This window comes from Eubalaena glacialis, chromosome 11 (assembly GCF_028564815.1).
Source record: "Eubalaena glacialis isolate mEubGla1 chromosome 11, mEubGla1.1.hap2.+ XY, whole genome shotgun sequence".
Lineage (NCBI taxonomy): Eukaryota > Metazoa > Chordata > Mammalia > Artiodactyla > Balaenidae > Eubalaena > Eubalaena glacialis.
Window position 1 is genome coordinate 111,414,394 of NC_083726.1, and position 20,346 is coordinate 111,434,739.

General features: G+C 51.5%; 1 protein-coding gene across 1 annotated transcript in view; it reads left to right on the forward strand.

Moving 5' to 3' along the window:
• Positions 1–20,346, forward strand: part of ANO2 (anoctamin 2) — a 347,350-nt gene that overhangs the window by 18,831 nt on the left and 308,173 nt on the right. Inside the window, exon 3 of the mRNA XM_061206693.1 lies at positions 351–677. Coding sequence (XP_061062676.1) covers positions 351–677 — 327 coding nt within the window. The remainder of the gene's footprint in view (positions 1–350; positions 678–20,346) is intronic.

Sequence of the window (20,346 nt, forward strand, 5' to 3'; positions counted from 1 at the left end):
GATTGTGCGCACGTGCGGGAGCGGACGTGGGGCTCGGGGCGCGAAAGGAGGCGGGCGGTGGGATGCGCGGCGTTCGCGGCGCCCGCGCATCCGGGTACCGGAGCGTGCACGTGTGCGTGGGCGCCGCAGCGGCGGGCGGCCGGGGCCGGGGCTGGGCCCGGGTGGGGGGTGGAGGCGCCGCGGGGCCGTCGTGGCCGATGAACTGGGGCCCCTCAGTCCTTTCCTTGGGTCCGGGAGGGCCTGGCTTCCAAGTCCCCCTCCCGGGGGTCCAGAGCGCAAGGCCAGCCTCCCGCGCCTCTCGCCTCTCCCTCACTGGACCTCGCCGCCCGTGTCCTGTTCTCTCCGGCCAGGTCATCAACAACTATCTGGAGGCCAGAGAGCCGCTGTCCTCGGAGCCCCGTCTGAGCCGCACGCACTTCCACGACAACCAGAGGAAGGTCGACTACGTGCTCGTCTACCACTACCGGAAACGCGGGGCGCACCCCGGCCACGGCTTCCCTGGCCACTCGCTGGCGATCGTCTCCAATGGCGAGACGGGCAAGGACCCCGACGCGGGGGCTGCCGGTGACATTGAGCTGGGGCCGCTCAACGCCCTGGAGGAGGAGAGGAAGGCGCAGCGGGAGGAGTTTGAGCACAACCTGGTGGAGGCCGGGCTGGAGCTGGAGAAGGACTTGGAGGTGAGGTCGGGCAGGTGCAGAGGGTACGGGGTGGGATGGCTGAGCAGGCTGGGCTCCTGCAGGAAGCCTTGGCTTTGCTCTGGCGTTTGGCACTGTTGTTTTTTTTTTTCTGGTGGGCAAACCAGATTTTCTTGCTCAAGGACTTGAGGAAGAGTTTTGGGATCCCCGGTGCTGGTGCTGGTGCTGGTGCTGGTGCTGGTGGTGGGGTGCCCATCTGCTCTGTGGAAGTTGGCTTAGTTAGAGACAGAGGACAAGACATTTCTTGCTCGCTCGCCATCCTCTGGCCTTTGTAATGGTTTCCTTCGAATGAAGACCCGGTTTGCCTGTTGAATTTTGGATTAAAATTCCTGTATAGAAGAATTACATTATTAAGGAATGTGTGGGAATTCCCTGGCGGTCCAATGGTTAGGACTCCACGTTTTTCACTGCTGAGGGCATGAGTTTGATCCCTGGTCAGGGAACTAAGATCCTGCAAGCTGCGCAGCCAAAAAAAAAAAAAAAAAAAAGGAATGTGCTTGCCTAGGGCCTTCAGGGAGTTGGTTATTTGGGAACTGAACATCAGATATATTTTATCAACTTGTGAGCTATATGTATTCTGACCTCTGATCCGTAGCTAGCCTATGGAAATCCATTTATCTACGTATTCGTCCGTCCATGCATCCATTTTGTCACTCACTTCTCCATCCATTTCTTCACACCATACGATCCTTTAAAGATGACCTGCCTCGCCATCCCATCCAAACTCATCTCCAACCCCCCCCCCCACCGTCCCGTGCTGGCTCCAGCCCATGGGCCTTATCTGGGTTGTGTGTTGGTCACTGTTACTTCAGGGCCTTCGCGCTGGTTGTCCCCTCTGCCTTGCGCGCCCTTCTTCAGACCTGTGCCTGCTCAGGCCCTCACTACAGACTTCTGCTCGAATGTTACCTCCTTCCAGACCTCTTCCTTGACCGTCTTAGGTAAAGTACCCCCAGCCCTATCATTCTGTTCCTTGACTCTGCTTCACTTTTCATCATACTTAGCACCTGAAATAACATGGTAGATTTGTTTATTTTTTAATCTGTGACCCTACTGGCTCCATGAAGGCAGGGGTCTTGTTTGGTTCACTGCTGTATCCTTAGCACCTAGGACAGAGTCTGGCACATAGTAGGAGCTTAACTAGTGTTAGTTGAATAAATAAGTGATGTCTGTGAGTCTCAGGTTCCTCATCTGCAAAATAATAGACGTCCTGCAGGATTGTAGTTTTATATGCCCCCTCATTAGAAGGGGCAATGAAAACATCTAGCACAATGTCTGGTACGCAGTAGGTGCTCAATAAATACTCATTATGATTATTGAAAAGGGTGTCATGCTGAGGGGTGGGGTGACATTCTCATCAGAAACCTGTTTTGTGAGATTCCCGTTAATGCCATCCCCAAACTGGAAGGACCCCCAGAGGTCATTCATCCATTTTTTATGTGGCCCGGCTCAGACCCCTGGTGCGGACCTGTGCTGCTCATCCAGACTCTTAAACCAGGAGCCCCTTTTCTCATTATTCTTGGCACCACTGTAGGGACATTGTGCCCTTTTAGGGCTACTCAGGGCTCCCTTGCTGTGGGAATGCTGACTTTGACTTTTGGAAACCCAGAGCTTGCTTGGTGCCTCGGATTGGGGTCTGGTGGGAAGGTTTCTTTAGGTAGCAGTGTGTTTGGAGGGCCATACGAGGAGCTCTTGACACCACCACCATGGGAGGCTGCACCTTCTCTGGGTGTCAGGGAGTCAAGGAGGCTCAGGGAGCAGAGGCCTGGGCCTCGTGTGGCTGCTGAGTTGGGAGACAGCAACCTGCTCCAGAGCTGGACTCTGGAGTCTGAGGCCAGATGTTCACATCCCAGGCCTGGCATCTGTCAGCCTCACGACCTTGGGCAAGTGACTCGATCCTTTTGAATCACAGTTTCCTTGTCTGTAAAAAGGGAGTAACAATACATTCTTCATTGGTTTGTGGTGAAGATGAGATAAGACAACCAAGTAAAGTATCTAGAATAGTAACAATGAGTGTTACTGCGTTGTTATTATTGAGAGTTGCCAGATTTAGCAAATAAAAACTCAAGATGCCTAGTTAAATTTGAATTCAGATTAACAGCAAATAATTTTTGTAGCTTAAATGTGTCCCATGCAATATTGGGGACATACTTGTACTAAAAAATTGTTTGTTGCTAATCTGAAATCCAAATGTAGCTGTCCTTTAACTCCTACTACTGCTGCTAGTATCGCCGCCATCTTTGCTGCCCTCCAGCTTGTTTCATTTTGGTTGCTATTGGATTTTCCTGGCTTTGGCTGGGAATTAGGAGGGCCCAGAGCTAGCTCTTAGGACTGACTAGTGTTAGGTGGGGCTGTGGAGTGTGTCCTGGACTGTTGTTCCTGTTGTGTACCCACCCAAAGCACCTCCCTCCTGGCCCCTACCCCGGGCTTCAAGGCTGACTTAACTATTCTTTCTTGGGGCCTTTCCAAGCTACTCAGCCTTCCCCAAGTCCCTTCTGTCATCAGGGCCTCCACCACTCATGTAGCCATCGTGACCTACTGTCTTGCAGTGTTTTTTTTTTTTTTTTTTCTTCTTTCTCTTTTCTAAAAATTAATTATTCTTTTTTGCTTTGGCACCTCTGATGCAGAGTTGAGTTAATTACAGTTCTCAGTCATGGTGCATTATTATCATTGGTCTGCAAAGGTCCTTCTTGTGACTTTTTAAAATACCCCCTGCCCTTCACTCTTCACTGCCTGCTCCTTCCTCAGGCAGTCATTCCAGTGCCTCGTGTTTCTGGGAAATGCATAGTGTCATTTTCACTGTATGCAATTTTTTTTTCATTAAAAAAATAGATGTTATTGTTTAGAACAGTTTTAAATTTACAGAAAAATTGGACAGAGAGCTCCCCTGTCCCACACACCCAGTTTCCTCTGTTATTAATATGGTACATTTGTCACAATTAATGAGCCAATATTGATACACTGTCATTAAGGAAAATCCCTGCTCTGTTCAGATTTCCTTAGTTTTTACCTTCTCTCTTTTTCTTCTCCAGGATCCCAGCCCAGATCCCACATTATATTCAATGTCATGTCTCCTTAGGCTCCTCTTGGTGGTGATAGTTTCTCGGAACTGTATGCGTTTTTGATTTACATAGAGGAGCTCTGTTTTACAACCCATTCTGCTTCTTTCTTTTTCCCCCCAACACTATATTTTTCGGACCATTCACGTAGTGCACATGCATCTAATCCCTTTTTTCTAACCGATGAGCGCTTGTTTACCTAGTCGCTCCCCGAATGATAAAGAGCATCCAGTTGCCACCCAACAAGGTTGCGAATGAATTGTCACCTCCTTCAGGGCAGTGTCCCATGATCTGCTCCATCTCTCGCCCCCAGCCCACATGCCATGTTGGTGCTAAACCCTGGTTCGAGCTGGAGACCCTGAGGGTCTGAACAGCTTTCTCGGGGCCTGTTGGGGTCTGAACCGTTCTTCTGTGCGTCAGGATGCTCAGCCTCTGGCCGTGAGCAGCAGCCTGGAACTGGCCCCTCACGGGGGCGGGGACGTTCCTCGGCTTCACCTGGCGGCCGTTTGGAGAGCAGGTGCAGCGGCCCCACCTGCGCGGCTGTCCCCACTCTTCCGGGCTGGACCGCCTCTTAGGCTCTAGTTTCACTTTGATTTGAAGACAGATGGAGAGGAAATGGGTTTCTATCAGACACCCATGAAGAATAGTCACTTAACCTTATAGACTGAAAGAACTTTGCAGCCACCAAACTCTACTTGATTGAGTATCGTGGAGTTCATTTCGACCCTAGTTGGTATCTGGCCGTGCTTTAGACAGGAGGAGAACTGATGTGTACTTTCCGTTTGGTGTTTCACTTTTCATTTTGTGTACGTATTGCCATGTATTGACAAGGTCCATGTTCATATTTTAAAGACTATTCAGTATTTATTGGATGACTAAACCACAGTTGGCTCTGTTTTCTTACGTTTGGTCATTTGATTAGAATTTCATCTAAAGACCTCACTGGAGGGACTTCCCTGGCGGTCCAGTGGTTAAGACTCTGTGCTTCCACTGCAGTGGGCGAGGGTTTGATCCCTGGTCGGGGAAGTAAGATCTCGTATGCCACGTAGCGTGGCCAAAAAAAATTTAAAAAAATGAGACCTCACTGGAGGTGCCTGTGGATGACAGAGACCCCTGTATCCTCACTGCCAGTTCGGATAAGTGAGGGCCCCCTGTCGGGAGTTGAGCATCAGTGCTGAATGGGAGGCTAATGCAAGCAGTTGAGGGACTTACCCAGCCTTGAGCCTCCAGACAGGCTGTAGAGCGGGTGGGCTGAACAAGGCCTCCTGTGACTCACCTCCTCCCTAGCGCTCCCAGACCTCCTACCCTGAGTGAGACTGAGCCCGAGGGACAGAGGCAGAGACTCAGATGGCACCAAGGGGAGTCCAGAGCCTGGAGCATGTGATGCACTTGGTGGGCCTGGAGGGCCTGCTTGTGGACTTGGCGGTGAAGACCGTCTCCCAGCCTGCAGGCCCGGAAACTCCAGCAGGCGTGGCCCCAAACTTCATCTCTGTGAGCAGCCGAGGTTCCCAACTGGGAGTGGAGAGGGGGCATCGACAGGGAGACCAGGCGGCCCCTGCTCGGCGCTGGCCTCCTGGGATTAGGGCGCCAGAGGACCCATAGCAGGAGCTGCCTTTAATCAGCACACGGTCCTGCGTCTCCGGCAGCTCCGTGGGCTGCTTTTGGCAGAGTCAGGCGTAGAAGGGGCACAGTGCCAGCTGGGGGGTCCTGGAAGCCCACAGCTTCATTCAGGAGGCAGAACTCTCCTCTCTGACCTGGTGTCGGGTGGGACCCCAGGAATGACCAAACTCCTCTCTCTCTGCGGAGAGGAGACCCCCTCCCGCCAAGGCAAAGGATGACTCTGACACCTGACTCCTCACCCTGTAGCTCTGACGCCTGACACATCAACCCAGATTACTGTGCCGGCTCAAAAGGAGTCGTCTAGGGGACTTCTGAGGTGTGGGACATCGTGACCTCCCAGTGGGGCTCATTTAGGGGAGAAGCTGGCGGGCTGGGAAAATCAAACGCTGCCTCACTCTCTTCAGACCAGAGCCCACTGTTTCTTGACCTTTGTCATCACCCATTGTCAGGGCGGAGTTTTCATGCATCGGATTAAACAGCTGACGGGCACCTCCGTCCTCCTAGGCCTTGGACAGTGGCCGGGCAGCTTTGGGAAATTGCTCTGTCTTTAGAGTGTGATGTGGTCTATGGCTTTAAGCAAGGGAACTGTCTCTCCTGCGTGCCTTCTGTACGTCTCGTAACGTGGGATCTTGCTTCCACTTGTGCATCCTCTTTGAGTCTCCGTGAATATCCCGCAAGGCGGGCGTGAGTCCCATCTTTTCGAGGAGAGGAGGAGACAGGCTGGGAGAGGCTAGCGACTCTGCCACGGTGACATCTGCCGAGTGATCCAGCTGGGATTTCAACCCCGGCTGAGACCTTCTGGGGCCTTTGCCATCCCAGGGAGAAGTGACAAGCCCTTAATAGCAGTTTCCTATTTTTCCTTCCCCAGAATTCACAGAGGTTCTCTGCAGGGGCCTGGAGATATTGATCTAGAAAAGGGGACTACTTTAGGGGCGCCTTTGCTTTGTCCTCCGTTATAGGGGCACAGGGTGGGCGCAGAGCAGTGACCACCACCAGTCTGGGCCTTTTGCTCTCCTGAAGGCTGCGGTGGCCTCCCCGAAGGACCAGGCCAGCCCGGGTGACCATTTCTCCTTTTATGGTATCAGTTTGCAGCCCTGCAGATTATAGACACTCAGACCCGCACTGTCTTCTCTCTTACGTGTATAATCTTGCTTTGCTGGGAAGACTAGGACGTAGGAGATTCCCTGATCCTTAGGAAAACCGTGCTGCTTGCTTTTCTAGGGCGACAGTGTCCCCTGGAGGTCTTCCTGTCCCTCGCTCTGCCTCAGGCCCCAAGCAGGCTATTGGGCGCTGGAGTGAGGGGAGTGGTGTATTTCTGTGGGCTGGGGGTTCCTACACCCCTGTTGACGCCATCATAGGATTAGTCTGTTTCCTCCTCAGGAATGGGATAGGGGTTTGCATTCGTAAGGAAGGCTATAGGGAGTGCAGGGAATGCGGCATCTAATCACGCCCCAGTCCTTCCTGCTTCCTGGCGATGCTGCCGCGCTCTCACGGGTGTGCGTGGCAGTCCCGCAGCTGTTAACTTGCACTAATGACTGGGGAAGACACGATGCTTTCCCCCTGGCTTTGGATGTGTTCCTGTCCCACTTGCGCCACTCTGAAGCCGTGTGCTGGAGCCCAGGGCGTCTCACCCGCCTCTTTCGTGCCCCAAGGGAACTTCAGAGAACACAACAAAGACAGCTCCAGCAGCCCCTGCCCTCGGGACCGCACAGCTGAGCAGAGCAGAGCAGAGCTGGGTGGACCCGATCTCCCAGGAGAGGCCTCCAGGCAGCCTGCGGGTGGGGATTCAGAGAGAAGCAAGGAGGGCAAGTCAAGGCCCCCAAACCTGGGTGAACATCAATTTCCTTTTTCAGAGTTTGTGATTAAAAAATTAACATTCATGAACAGTATGGAGGTGCCTTAAAAAACTAAGACCAGAACTACCGTATGATCCAGCAATCCCACTCATGGGCATATATCCAGAGAAAACTATAATTCGAAAAGATGCACGCACCCCGTTGTTCACAGCAGCACTATTTACAATAGCCAAGGTATGGAAGCAACCTAAATGTCCATCGACAAACGAACGGATGAAGAAGGTGTGGTACATACATACAATGAAATACTACTCAACTGTAAAAAAGAATGAAATAATGCCATTTGCAGCAACATGGGTGGACCTAGAGATTATCATATTAAGCGAAGTAAGAAAGACAGAGAAAGACAAATATGTGATATCACTTATATGTGCAATCTAAAAAAATGATACAGGTGAACTTGTTTACAAAACAGAAATAGACTCACAGACATAGAAAACAAACTTATGGTTACCAAAGGGGTGGAGGGGGAGATAAATGAGTTCGGGATTAACATATACATAGTACTATATATAAAATGGGTAAACAACAGGGACCTACTGCAGAGCACAGGGAACTATACTCAATATCTTGTGATAACCTATAAGGGAAAAGAATCTGAAAAAGAATATATCTATATGTATAACTGAATCACTGTGCTGTACACTTGAAACTAATACAGCATTGTAAATTAACTAATCTTCAGTTATAAAAAAGAAAAAAAATTAACATTCACTATTCTAACTTTATGCTCGTGGTGTCCCCACTGGGATGGTTGGGCCAGCTCTCGTCCCCTTGATGTAGGAACAGAGGTCCCTTGCCAGGCTGCTGGGGAACAGGGCTGTGCCTGGAAACCGGGTCTCCTACCTCCTGTTCCCCCTCCCTTCTTACAGCGACTCTGCAGGGTGGTGTTTGGCCTACATGGTCCCCCTGCCATGCAGACAAACGCTGCCCAGGTTATCAAAGAAATGACTCTGGTGAAAAGCGGGCCAAGGGTTTAAACAGAGGTAGAAGGAGCTGGGGGCTGGCTGTTCCTCAAGTCCTTTACGTGTGGGTGTCTTTCATTGATCAGTGAGCTTCTAGCAGTCCTAGGATTCCTCAAAAGGGGCTGGAAGGAGGTTCTGGGCTTTGATTATCCCATTCCCCCCTGTGGTAGCAGAGGGCAGGCATCAGTGGTTGACCTGCTGAGGGCTTCCGGCCTGGGCACCCCTTGGCCTGCTTGTGTTTTGCTGGTTTTCTGTTACCAGGGGCAATCTGTGAGGTACCCGGAAATGGGGTCATGTGATATGTGAGCCGGAAGGGCTCGGGATTTCTCTCTTACTTCTTACGGAAGTAAGAGAGTGGGAACCGCAGTCGAGAGGGTGTGACTTGTACAAGCTCCCGCTGCTAGTTACATCTTCAGCAGATGAGACCCTGATTGCAGAGAGTCTGTGCAGACGAGTAAGTCATGCGGGAGATGACCTCCTTCTGGTGGGTGCATGTTGCTTGCAGCTGAGCTGTCATCTTCCTGGCGGCAGCCTGGTGTCTGGGCCTCCGCGTATGACTGTCGGGGGTCCGTGGCTGGTGCCTGTTCTGACTTAACGCTGGGCTCTGCTGGTGATCCAGTATTTTGTGTGTCACTCCTGCTCCTCTCATTTACATCAGACTCTGTGTCTGGTGAAGAGAGGGCCGGGGAACAGTCGGTCCCTATCCTGCTAACCATCCCTCTTCACGGCAGTGCTAGATATTTCGGTCTCTGAGACAAGCGTGGAGAAAGAAGGCCTTTCTCCACTGGTCGTTTGATAAATTCAAGGTCTTTGTCAGCCAGGGACTGCTTGGCTAGTCACTTCAGCTGTAACGATGCCCAAAAGGGAAGCAGCTGCCAGAGAAGACCCGCCGGGCTCTGTCTCTGGCCTCTTCTTTCCTGCCTCTCCCTTTAGCAGACGTTCACCTCCGAGGTGGGGCTGAGGCCTCTAGTCTGCTAGGCGAAGCAGACGTGACCACGGAGAGTCACACGGTCAGGTCTAAAAGTGCAGTTACAGAGGTGGAAGAGAGCGCTAGGAGAGTGACCCGTGGCCTGGGTGACCGGGAGAAGTTCCACTCCTGCCTTGAAGCTCTAGACTGAATCACCTTGCCTCTCCCTGCCCCCAGATGCTTGGGACCCAGCAGACCTGAGTGTGCTGTGTCTGCTACTTTTATCAGCGCTCCAGGGAAGATTCGCCCTCTGCAAGCTGGGACGCTGGGGAGGAGGGTGCAGGTTTGGAAGGCTTAGTGGACCTGGGTGTTGTATGTGGTGAGGTCTTTCTTGGAGCCTTTGAGGTCTGGAGACACCATTGGTTATATCCGGTGCTTGATCGATGCTGAGATGGTTCTGGGCCACCAGCCTTACGTGTCCCCCTCTCTTCACTGCAGACTGTTTTCTCAGTGTTCTCAGAAATTGCACTGATAAAGTCAATTTTCTCAATTTAAAATTGTTCTTACGTATCTTTCCCTTCAGCCTTTGGGAGCTGTTAGCACCTGGCTGCCAGTGTGTACTTGCTGAGGGCGGAGGAAGTGGGTGAGAAGTAGAAGAATATTAATGGGAAAACTTAGAATTGGCCCATCATGTTTAATTTTGCATTTGATTTTGGTGGTGATTTTCTGTTGCCTATCCTATGAGTTCTTCCACTAAAATTGTTCCTAGTTTGAATGTTGGAATTAAGCACGTTGGTGTTTTAAGGACTTTCGTGAAGGGTTCTGCAAGGAGCACTGTGACCTGGGCGTGTGGTCCCAGCTCCTGAGGGTCTCCCGGCCCTGCCTGCCCTGGCGTCGGGGACAGGCAGCTCCTCGCTGTGTGTGCTGCTGAGAAGCCCGACTTTCTGGATGAGCAAGGGGTGAGTGCATGGCGAGTCTGAGTAGGGCCGTGGCCTTTGCCCAGGGGAGATAATGCGCCTGTTTACATCCAGGCCACAAACAAAAGCGACAGGGCCCCCGATGTGCTCCCTGCCTCCCCTGTTCTGTGCATCGGGACTTCAGGGAGGACAGGCCAAGGGGACAGCGGGAGCAAAGGGAAGGAGAGCTGGCAGGATTGTCTGCCGTTTGCCAGCCGTGTCACTGTCTTCTGAAACGGACGGTGCACGGTGGGAACCCTGCCCACCCTCGCCCTTGTCCCTCCTCCTCGCCCAGGAGGTTGGCTGAGGCCAGAGTGTGTGAATCTGCCCCGAAAGGTTCATGGAAATGGACGTGCGCTGCGTGGGGCCCCTGGGGGACTCTGGGTCCGTCCCCACGTCTTCTAGAATGCGGTCACGGTCCCTCGGGCATCGCTGCTTTGGGAGTCCCTCTGCTGCCTCCCACCCGTGACAGCCAGCAGCTCCGCCGTCGTGGGACTGGGCCCTGGGCCTGGGCTAGGGGACCGCTGGTATTCTTGTAACCGTCTCGTCGTGTTTCCACTGGGGATGGCTCGCCGTCAGGTGTCGAGAGGTGGGAGATAACTGCCTGTGGGTGGCTGCCCCTCCTCTCTGAGCTCCTCCAGGCCCGGGGACTTCACTCATCCACCGGCCCTTGGAGGGTCGAGGTTTCCCAGGCCTGGGAGAGCGCCTGCGGGGTTTAGCACCTTCTCAGGATCGGGAAGTCAGAAGGAGTGGGATTTGGAGGGTGTGCTGTCGGGTTGTGTTTTCTTTGTCAAGTGCAGACTGGGGAACCACCAAAGGCTTCGGAGCTGAAGCCCGGGGCCCCGGCCTGGGCGGGGTTTGCTGCCGGAGCCCTGCCCGCACTGCCCATCCGCTGATGGCGCTGTGTGCGTCGCTGTGTCCTGCGCTCTGGGTGCAGCTGGAGGGGACGCATTCAGAGCGGCTCGGGCCGGGGCCTGGGAGCAGGGCTGTGCTGGCGGAACATTTAGAAGACCAGTGGCTGGGGGTGGGAGTTATCTCCTGCTGTCACCTGGACTTCTGTGGCGGCAGAAGGTAGAGGGAAGAAATGTGGAGCGCAGAGGGCGACAAGCAGGGGTCACGGACGTGGCCTTTGTGCAGGTTTCTTAGCCATGCTGGGCCAATCTTCTCATCTGAGCCCTGGAGCAGCCCCTTCCACGGGCGAAGATACTTCACAGGCTGCAGAATGTCCTAGAAAGAAGTGCCATCACTTCCCCAGGTCTTTGTAGGAACGGTGTGGGCTTGCTTTTTTTTTTTTTTTTTAAAGTAAGCGGTACCTTATTTTATTTTATTTATTTATTTATTTATTTATTTTTGGCTGTGCTGGGTCTTCGTTTCTGTGCGAGGGCTTTCTCTAGTTGTGGCAAGCGGGGGCCACTCTTCATCGCGGTGCACGGGCCTCTTACTAGCGCGGCCTCTCTTGTTGCGGAGCACAGTCTCCAGATGCGCAGGCTCAGTAATTGTGGCTCACGGGCCCAGTTGCTCCACGGCATGTGGGATCCTCCCAGACCTGGGCTCGAACCCGTGTCCCCTGCATTGGCAGGCAGATTCTCAACCACTGCGCCACCAGGGAAGCCCCGTGGGCTTGCTTCTTGCATCGGGTTTTCCTCTTTGCCATGGGCCCAAGTTGGCTCTCCCACCTGCCACATTTTGCTTTAATTTTCCACGATTTTTACCCTTCCTATGAGCTGGGTTGAATTTCCTTTCCATTTTCTGAGTGAATGAACGTGCTAATGTGTGGATTAGGCCTCCCCAAAGGGAGGAGGTGCGGGGAGTTTGATGTCTAGTTGGGAGAGGAGATGTAGTCACAAAGGCTTAGATGCTGATTGCTTCTTTTCCGGGTTCCTCTGGCCAAAGGATCTCACAATTTCAGTTATTTTAGTACTGTGATCCTGATCTTGAATACCCCTGCTTACCTGTTTCATGATAAATAGTAAATTGCCATGTACTATTTAAACTGTTACTTGCTGAATGTTTTTGCTAAGTTGTTCACTTTTTAAACTTAAATTTATTTTAAAAGGAAATACTGTATCATTATTATCAATGGAAAACCAACACACCAATAAATAGAAAATAACTACAAAAATAAACCACAACAGAAACACAATAACATCACTAATTTCCAGCTGGACGCAGTTGGCTGCAGAAGGTCCGAGGCTGGCTCGCTCTCTGTTGAGAAGGAGGCTTATTACGTTGTACACTTGAAAGTAACATAATGTTATATGTCAGTTATACCTCAATTAAAAAAATAGAAGAAAAGGTTAAAAGAAAGAAGGAGGCTTAGGTAGTGTCAGAGAGCTTAAAGATGTACTGACATCAGATGGAGACTTTATTTTTGCAGATAATTGAAAAGGGACTTTCTCACCATTTAAAAATGTTATCTGATGCTCTGCTGTGTCTGTCCTTAACCGAATGCTCCTTGTTCTTGGGCAGAATTACCAAAACACTGAGTTTTGCGCCCTCTTGAGCTTCACTTATTCCCAGATAGATTGAAGACTTTGAGAGCAGAGATTGTGTTTTATTCCTCTTTTGTTTGTACAGTGTCTGACACATAGTAGATACTCAAGTGTGTTGAACTGACTCAAAGCATAATGTGTACCAAAGACAGTACACGGTGGAGTTGTTCAGGGGAGGGGACCGTCCCCAAGAGCTGGAGTTGGCAGGGAAGGCTTTCCCAAGAAGAGAGACCCCGCTCCCTTTCCCTGAGCCCTGCTCCCACTCTCGGCAGCCTGGAACCCTGCCCGCATTTCCTTCCCCCCTCACCCCCTCTCCACCTTCCGGCTTCTTCTGCAGCAGCTTCCCCAGCCAGGGAAGAAGATGCCATAGCCTTCTGAGACCCCCGCCCTGAGGGAAGGGCGGAGGGGAACAAAAACGAGAGGAGGGGGTGGGAGCAAGGGTGGTGGCGGGGGGAGACACACACACACACACACACACACACACACACACACACACACACACGGTGGGCACCACTGGGGTAAACCTGAGCCCTTTCAGGCTGCCCTTGGGTCCAGCGTTGAGAGGATTGGTGACCCTCCTGGGGAAGAGGTTGAGCCCTGGGGGTTGTTAGCAGTTTCCCCTAGCTTTCTTCCCTCCCTCTCCAGTTCTCTCCTTTCTTCTTTTTCTCAGCACCTTCCAGCTCTGCCCTTGGGGCAAATCCCACAGCCCAGAATGATTACCGTTGCTGTGGACTTGTTGATGTTTGTGTTTAGGCCAGGCTTGTCTCCATGTGGTTATGAAATCCTTCAGAAACAGACACAGACACAGTTTCATACGGACCGCATGTCAGGAGCTGTCTGCGTGACCAGGGCTATGTCCCCAAGGCCTGTCTGGCCCTAGGGCCTTGCCTTCATCCAGTCACCAGAAATCTCCTTCTTGGTGTTGCCAGGAATACCTGTTCTCTCCCTCCTGCCACGGGGGCCGCAGGAATCTGGACCCTTCCCTCCTTGAGCATCTTAATGCTGCTTTTGAAGATGTTAGTCCTGACAACAAATACTTTTACTGTGCTCGGTACATAAAGCAACTCATTGAATCTTTGTAAAAACCCTATAAAAGATTTACTATGACTGCCTTTATTTTTCAGATAAGAAAACTGAGTTTACTTGGTCAAGGTCGAAGAGCTAGTGCCAGTGAGGGATTCAGACCCTGCACCTGAGTCTCAATAACTGCAGCGCCCCACCTCCCTGGGGATAATGCTTCTGCCCTCTGAGCTTGGTGTGGGGAGGGGGAGTCCTCCTTCTCACCATCAGGATTGTCTGCCACCAAAGCACATCCAGGAGAGGAGCCAGGAGCCTCTGAACTTGGCAGCGTTCTCTCCTTACCTCTCTGGTCCCACTTATCCGCCGAGGAGGGCGGTCATGGGATGGGGTAACAGCTGGATCCCTGCAGATACCTTTTAATTACCATGGACCGTGTTTGTGGCAGGAATCAGTCTGCTCGGGGCTGCCTCTGAGACAGCTGGGTAGATCTGGACCAGCAAACAGGGTGAGAGGCGGCAGGGGTTCCCAGGAGGGCAAGGCTGGGGACTGACACTGCAGGAGCTGGGGACAGCGTGGGGTAGCGTGGTGTCCGGAGCCGCTTTGGACAGCGGGCCAGCGTGGAATGTCAGCCCCCTGGGAGCAGGGCTGGGAGGATGCCTACGTGTGTGTTCTGCCCTTTCCTGCCCGTGGGCGTCAGGAGGGCTGATGGCGGGACCCGTTTGTCTTGGGTGCCCAGCCTCTCTCTTCCGTGACTTCTCCCATCTGGTTCTCCCATCTCTCTCCCTGCTTTACATCCACTCTCAGGTCTTTCATTCAGACCCCTCAGGACCGGACTTCGCAGCAGCTGCGTCTTTAATAGGGATCAAAACTGTAGGTGACGGTGGTGGGCTGGGCACCGGCAGAGGGAGCAGGGCTCCGGAAGTCACACCAGGGTGACCCTTTCCTTTATCAGGGACCACGGCCCCAGGCAGGCCTCCGCCTTCCTTTACCCCCACCTTCACAAGCCACTTATGTCGGAGCTTAATGCCCGCACGGCCAGGCAGCATTTGGGATGGAGAGTCCCTTGTGTGCGGAGGCCCGTGCTGCTGTGGGGTGAAGAGGAGGAAGATGTCAGCACACTTGGGGGGGTCGGTGTTTAGCGAAGGGCACAGAAGGCAGACGGTTTCTCAGGTTGTGCAGGGCGACCCCTGTAAACGTGCAGGTTACTCCACGTGTGGGCACGTGTGGCAGGCGAGTGGTTAATCTGCTCACGGCCTCGTGCATTCTGGGTCATTCCCTCCTGCTGTTCGGATGCTCAGGAAATGGAAGAGAATTCTCTGTCTTGTTCTGCTTGGCCAAGCGGAACAAGACAGAGATGCTGGGATCTTCCTCCCCCAAACACAGAGTGTCCTCCTCTCCAGGACAGAAGGGCTGTGGTTGCTTGGCTCTCCCTGCTTCCACTGGTTTGGGTACTTGCACATGATATGCACAGACCCTGTTGCCCGCATATATGTGTCTGCACGCAGCTTAGCTGACTTGTTACAATGACTGGCACCGGGAGGGGCAGGGCTGGAAGGTTTCCTGAAGGAGAAAGTTCTGGTGTAAAGTGAGGTTGGAATCCCAGCTCAGCCACTAAGCGATGCCTAAACTTGGGCAGATTGTATGATGTCACCTGTCAGTTCGGTTTTCTCATCTGATCTATTTGAGTTGTTTTGAAGACAGGTGGCCCATGGGGGGTACTTGATAGTTGTGAAGGAAACAAATGATTAAATGAGGGGACGTTCGTCAGAGTGTCTAGAGCAGTGCCTGGCACATGTCAGAAGCTCAGCATAGCTGCTGTTCTAGTTCCTTCCTCTCAGGTCCAAAGATCCCTAAACAACTTCTGTTTTTTTCTGGTCTCCAGGCTGACCTGTCTGTAAATGAGCTGGACTCTCCCATCCTAATTATTCCCATTCCTCTCCTGGCCTGGCTTCACAGACCCACGTCAGGCTCTAACACCTGCTAGTTGTCCAGATGCCCTGGAGAGCCTCCTTCAACAAGTTTTTTTCTTTTCTTCTTTCTGAAGTCTCTGGAAAGTTTGCCCGAGGGCTAAAACCTGGTATCAGATACCTCACCAGGAGGCTGACTGGTCCCCAGGAAGACTCACCTGGAATCATAGGGACCTTTGCACGGATAGGTCATCCATCTGTGTGCCCTGGTCTGAGTTGGAAGTCTCGCCTGCTACACTGAACCCCTGTTTATAAAATTCTCATTAAAATTTAAGTATATTAATATAGCTTGTTGCAGAGAGTCCCTTTTTAAAGTGAATAATCAGCCTAATTTATCTGCTCTCTAAACCCAAACTTCCAAATCTCAAGTTTGATGGAAGTGAGACACACTTGTACCTTTCTCACTGTGCTTTAGTGAGAAATGCGATGCACCATACAACTCTTTAAGCACCATCTAGCCCGCGAACCTACCAGAGGGAAAGAGAAGAGAAACCACCTCTTTCGCTTGCTTGCACAGTATCTCAAAACTCAGGAGGGAATTTCTTCTTGAGGTCTAACCTAACTGCCTCAGAGCAACCATAAGTTGGTGAAGGAACAGGTCAGATGGCACGCGTTTGATTGGCCCCGCTGGGTCTAAAGTACATGGGGATTTGTCTCGGGAGCCTCGTCTTGAGACTCCCACGTCCTAGGCAATGGAGCCAACGGGAAGATTGGGAAATATCTTCCTTGCAAGCCCGAGGAGCGGGGAGTCTGGCCGTCTGCAGATCGGAGCTTTTTTCCCAGCTTGGTCTCAGACTCAAGACAGGTCGTGTGACTTTCCCCAGACCTCAAATTTCAGTATTTTCAGTTGGTTTGGGCTCCTCCATCTCCTGTCTCCTGTGGCATCTACGGGCGGGTCAGCTCCCTGTTTTCTGCAGAGTCAGGTGTTCCTTGGTGGGCTGCATGGGGTGTCTGAAGGTCATCTAGGCCATGCCCCTGCCTCTGGGACAGGCTTCCTATGTCCCGGTGCTTCAAATATCTTCCTGGGGATTTCTCCATCACCTCGGATAATCTCTCCCTACGCTTCATAGCGACAAGGTTCTTTCTAGAGTCTGACTTGACCCTCCCTTGCTGCCATCTCCACCCTGTGGTCCACTTAGCCCTGGCCTCCAGGGAGGCAGAGAACAGCTGCTGGCCCCGCCGCTGTTCCTTCCTTGCTCTTGTTGGGGTAGCACCTCCATGCATCCAGCCTGTGAATCCCCCAGCAATTTCTTCGTCACTAGATCACATTGCAAGCTCCTGTCCAAATGCTGTCTGGCCGCTTCCTGTTCCAGGCATCTCCCTCCCACCTGAGTATTTGTGTTTCTGATTATTTAGCCCCAGAGGCAACGGCCGCATTTTTCCAGGTTGAATCTGCTCGTTGTTACTTCCTGCCCCGCTTTGCTAACATCTCTGGGTCCCTTTTGTAGCCGCTGCTGCTGGCTTGCTGGGCGTGGAAACTTGGGTTTTCAGCCTTCGGAAAGCAGACCCTGAAGGGAGTGGGGCAGGGACAGCTGGTTCCCCTGCTGACAGGGGCCCCACCCAGTGTGAAGTCAAGGACTCCCCAGGAGAACATCTGAACTGATGAGCACAGAAAGCCATCGGGCCCTGCCAGCGGGGGGGCGACAGAGACCAAGCCCGTCCCAGCTGTCCGGCCTGCTCCTGTCTCGCGGGCCGAGAACAAGGAGACGCCTTCCTGCCCTCTCAACCTTGGCTCTTTCCAAACAGCCATAACCAGTTCTAATACTCAGCAGAGGAAGCAATGAGCCCCAGATGAAGGAGTCGGGATCATTTCCTGTCTGGGGAGGGGGCCGGGCCAGGATGGCAGGGGCCACAGGTTAAATGTAGAGCAAGCGTGGATGCACCCCCGATTCTTTTGGAAAAGGGAGAGTTTATTTTATTTTAGTTTTTTCTATCTGATCTTATTGTCGGCCCTGATGACTCAGAAAGTCAGAGCTGGAAGGGACCTTTGAGAATCTTTCCTGCTTGTCTCATTGTACAGAAGGAGGCCCATGGACGTTTGGGAACTTTCTCAAGTCCACAAAAGCATTACCAGTCGTCCTCGGCCCTGTAGAGGGGTGCTGAGTATGAGGTGTGGGAAGCGAAACCTCCCGTGACCAGGAGGGGGCTCAGAAATGGTTGCGTATCAAATGACCCTGGCTTGCCTGCATCTCTTTACCTGGAGCTTGAAGGCGAAGTTGGGAGCCTGGTACCTCTCCGGCTTCCCAGGGCTCTGGGTTCCCGTGATTCAGTTGAAATACAGGTGTGTGGATGGGGGTGAGTTGGATGCTGCGCCCAAGAGTTCTTTAGAACTTGAGTGGCAGAGGGAACCTGTAAAAATGGAATTCCTGCATCCGTCCCCGTGCCCAGTTCTCTTCCTCCCCACCTCGCTGTGGAGTTTTCCGAGCATGTTGCTAGTTAGGAGGCTTCCTCGGAAGATGCTGATGAATTCGCAGTGATTTTAAAATTCATCTGGGGAAATAAACAGCTGCAGCTTGAAACAGAAATATACACACTTGTGCTGCTGTGTCCCTCTGCCCCCCATCTGGGGAAAGCATACACACCCAAACCACGTAGAAACACAGGAACCCACGTGAACGATCCGGATGAGCGCCGTGCAGAGGAGAAGGGATTCGCTGTCCTGCAGACAGATCGTGCCGCCGGGGTCTGCGGGGTCTTAGGAACACGCGTCTGGAATCCTAGGGACCTTTGCATCTCTGGTTTGTGGAGCTCTTTGCAAGAAATGCTTCTCTCTTCGAAGAGGAGGACAAAGGGAACAAACATTTGTGGTCACCGGATTATATGCCAGATGTACATTCTCTTAAGAAAGTTACTATGAAGAGGCGCTTATCGTGAAATTATCATTCCCATCTTATAGCAGCTGAGGCTTTCGGAGATTAAGCTGGGACTCCATAGCAGAGCGGGGTACTTTCTGTGATGCAGTGCTGCCACCTTCCTCCCCTGGGGTCTGTGGACTCACCTGCCTGAGGGTCTCAGCATCCATGGTCTCTGAGGGGCCCTGTGATTTTGGCGGGGTAACTGCTAACTCACCAAGTGCATCTGTTTCCTCCTCTGAAAATGGAAATCATGCAATTTGGCTAGTTGGTTGAGTTGTTAGAATTCGTAGTTACATGAAGCCTGTAGGCCCCTGAGATGAGATCAGAAATGACTAGTAAAGAGGTAATTGCTGGCCTCCTAAGCTGGAAGCAGGGTCCAGAGGGATGGCTTTAATCAGGAGTCTGTCGGTCCCTACTAGGCACGGCCACTGTCGGGCAGGCAGCGGGGGGCTTCTCTTCCACCTTAGTGAGAGACAGCAAGCTTCTTGGGCTGCAGCTTGGTTTCACATGCTCACCTTTATTCTGTCTTAGAAATGCCTCTTTTAACCCTATTACCAGTTATGACCTGCCCACTCTTCCTCTTCAGCACAAATTTTAAGTGTACAACTTGATGAATTATCACTAAGTGGATTCACTTGTGTGACTGCCACCCAGATGAAGACATTGAACCTTTCCAGCCCTTCAGAAGCCCCCCTTGGGCCTCTGCCCGATCACGGACCCCCATCCAAAGGTCATGACTGTTCTGACCTTTAGCATCACACGTTTGGCCTGTTTTTTGAACTTTTATATAAACGGAATCATACAGTATGTATTTTGTGTTTGCTATTTTTGCTCAACATTAAGTGTATGAAATTTGTCTATTGTTGTCTATAGTGGTGGTTTATTTATTACTATAGTGTTTATTTCGTTTTCTTGAACAGCTTTCTATTGTGGATGGGTTGTTTCCTTTTTTTTTAAAAATTAATTTTTATTGGCGTATAGTTGATTTACAATGTTGTATTACTTTCTAATGTACATCACAGTGAATCAGTTATACATGTACATATATCCACTCTTCCTTAGATTCTTTTCCCATAGAGGTCATTACAGAGTATTGAATAGAGTTCCCTGTGCTATACAGTAGGTCCTTACTAGTTATTTATTTTATATATAGTAGTGTGTATGTGTCCGTCCCAATATCCCAGTTTATCCCTCCTGCCCCCTTACCCCTGGAAACCATAAGTTTGTTTTCTACATCTGTAATTTTATTTCTGCTTCGTAAATAACTTCATTTATACCGGGTGGTTTCCTGTTTTAGGTTATTATGAATAGTGTTGCTGTGACTTTTTTACAAGTCTTATGGGGAATGCATTTCTTTTTTTTTTTCTTTTTTTTAAACCTGAGTGAGAGAAAGAGTTCAGGAAGAGAGCTCCTTTTTTTTTTTTTTTTAATAAATTTATTTATTTATTTACTTATTTTTGGCTGTGTTGGGTCTTCATTTCTGTGCGAGGGCTTTCTCTAGTTGCGGTGAGCGGGGGCCACTCTTCATCACGATGCGTGGGCCTCTCACTGTCGTGGCCTCTCTTGTTGCGGAGCACAGGCTCCAGACGCGCAGGCTCAGTAGTTGTGGCTCACGGGCCTAGTTGCTCCGCGGCACGTGGGATCTTCCCAGACCAGGGCTCGAACCCGTGTCCCCTGCATTGGCAGGCAGATTCTCAACCACTGCGCCACCAGGGAAGCCCGGTGAATGCATTTCTGATGGGTAAATACTTAGGAGCAGAATTGCTGGTCATATAATGTGTATATGTTTAGCTTTAGTAGACACTACTGAAGAGGTTCCAAAGGGTTTGTACTAATTTATACTCCCCATTAGTGTATGAGAGTTCCAGTTTCTCCACATCCTTGTTGACACTTGGTATAGTAAGTCATTTAAATTTTAGCCATTCTGGTACCTGTGTAGTGATATCTCAGCGTGCTT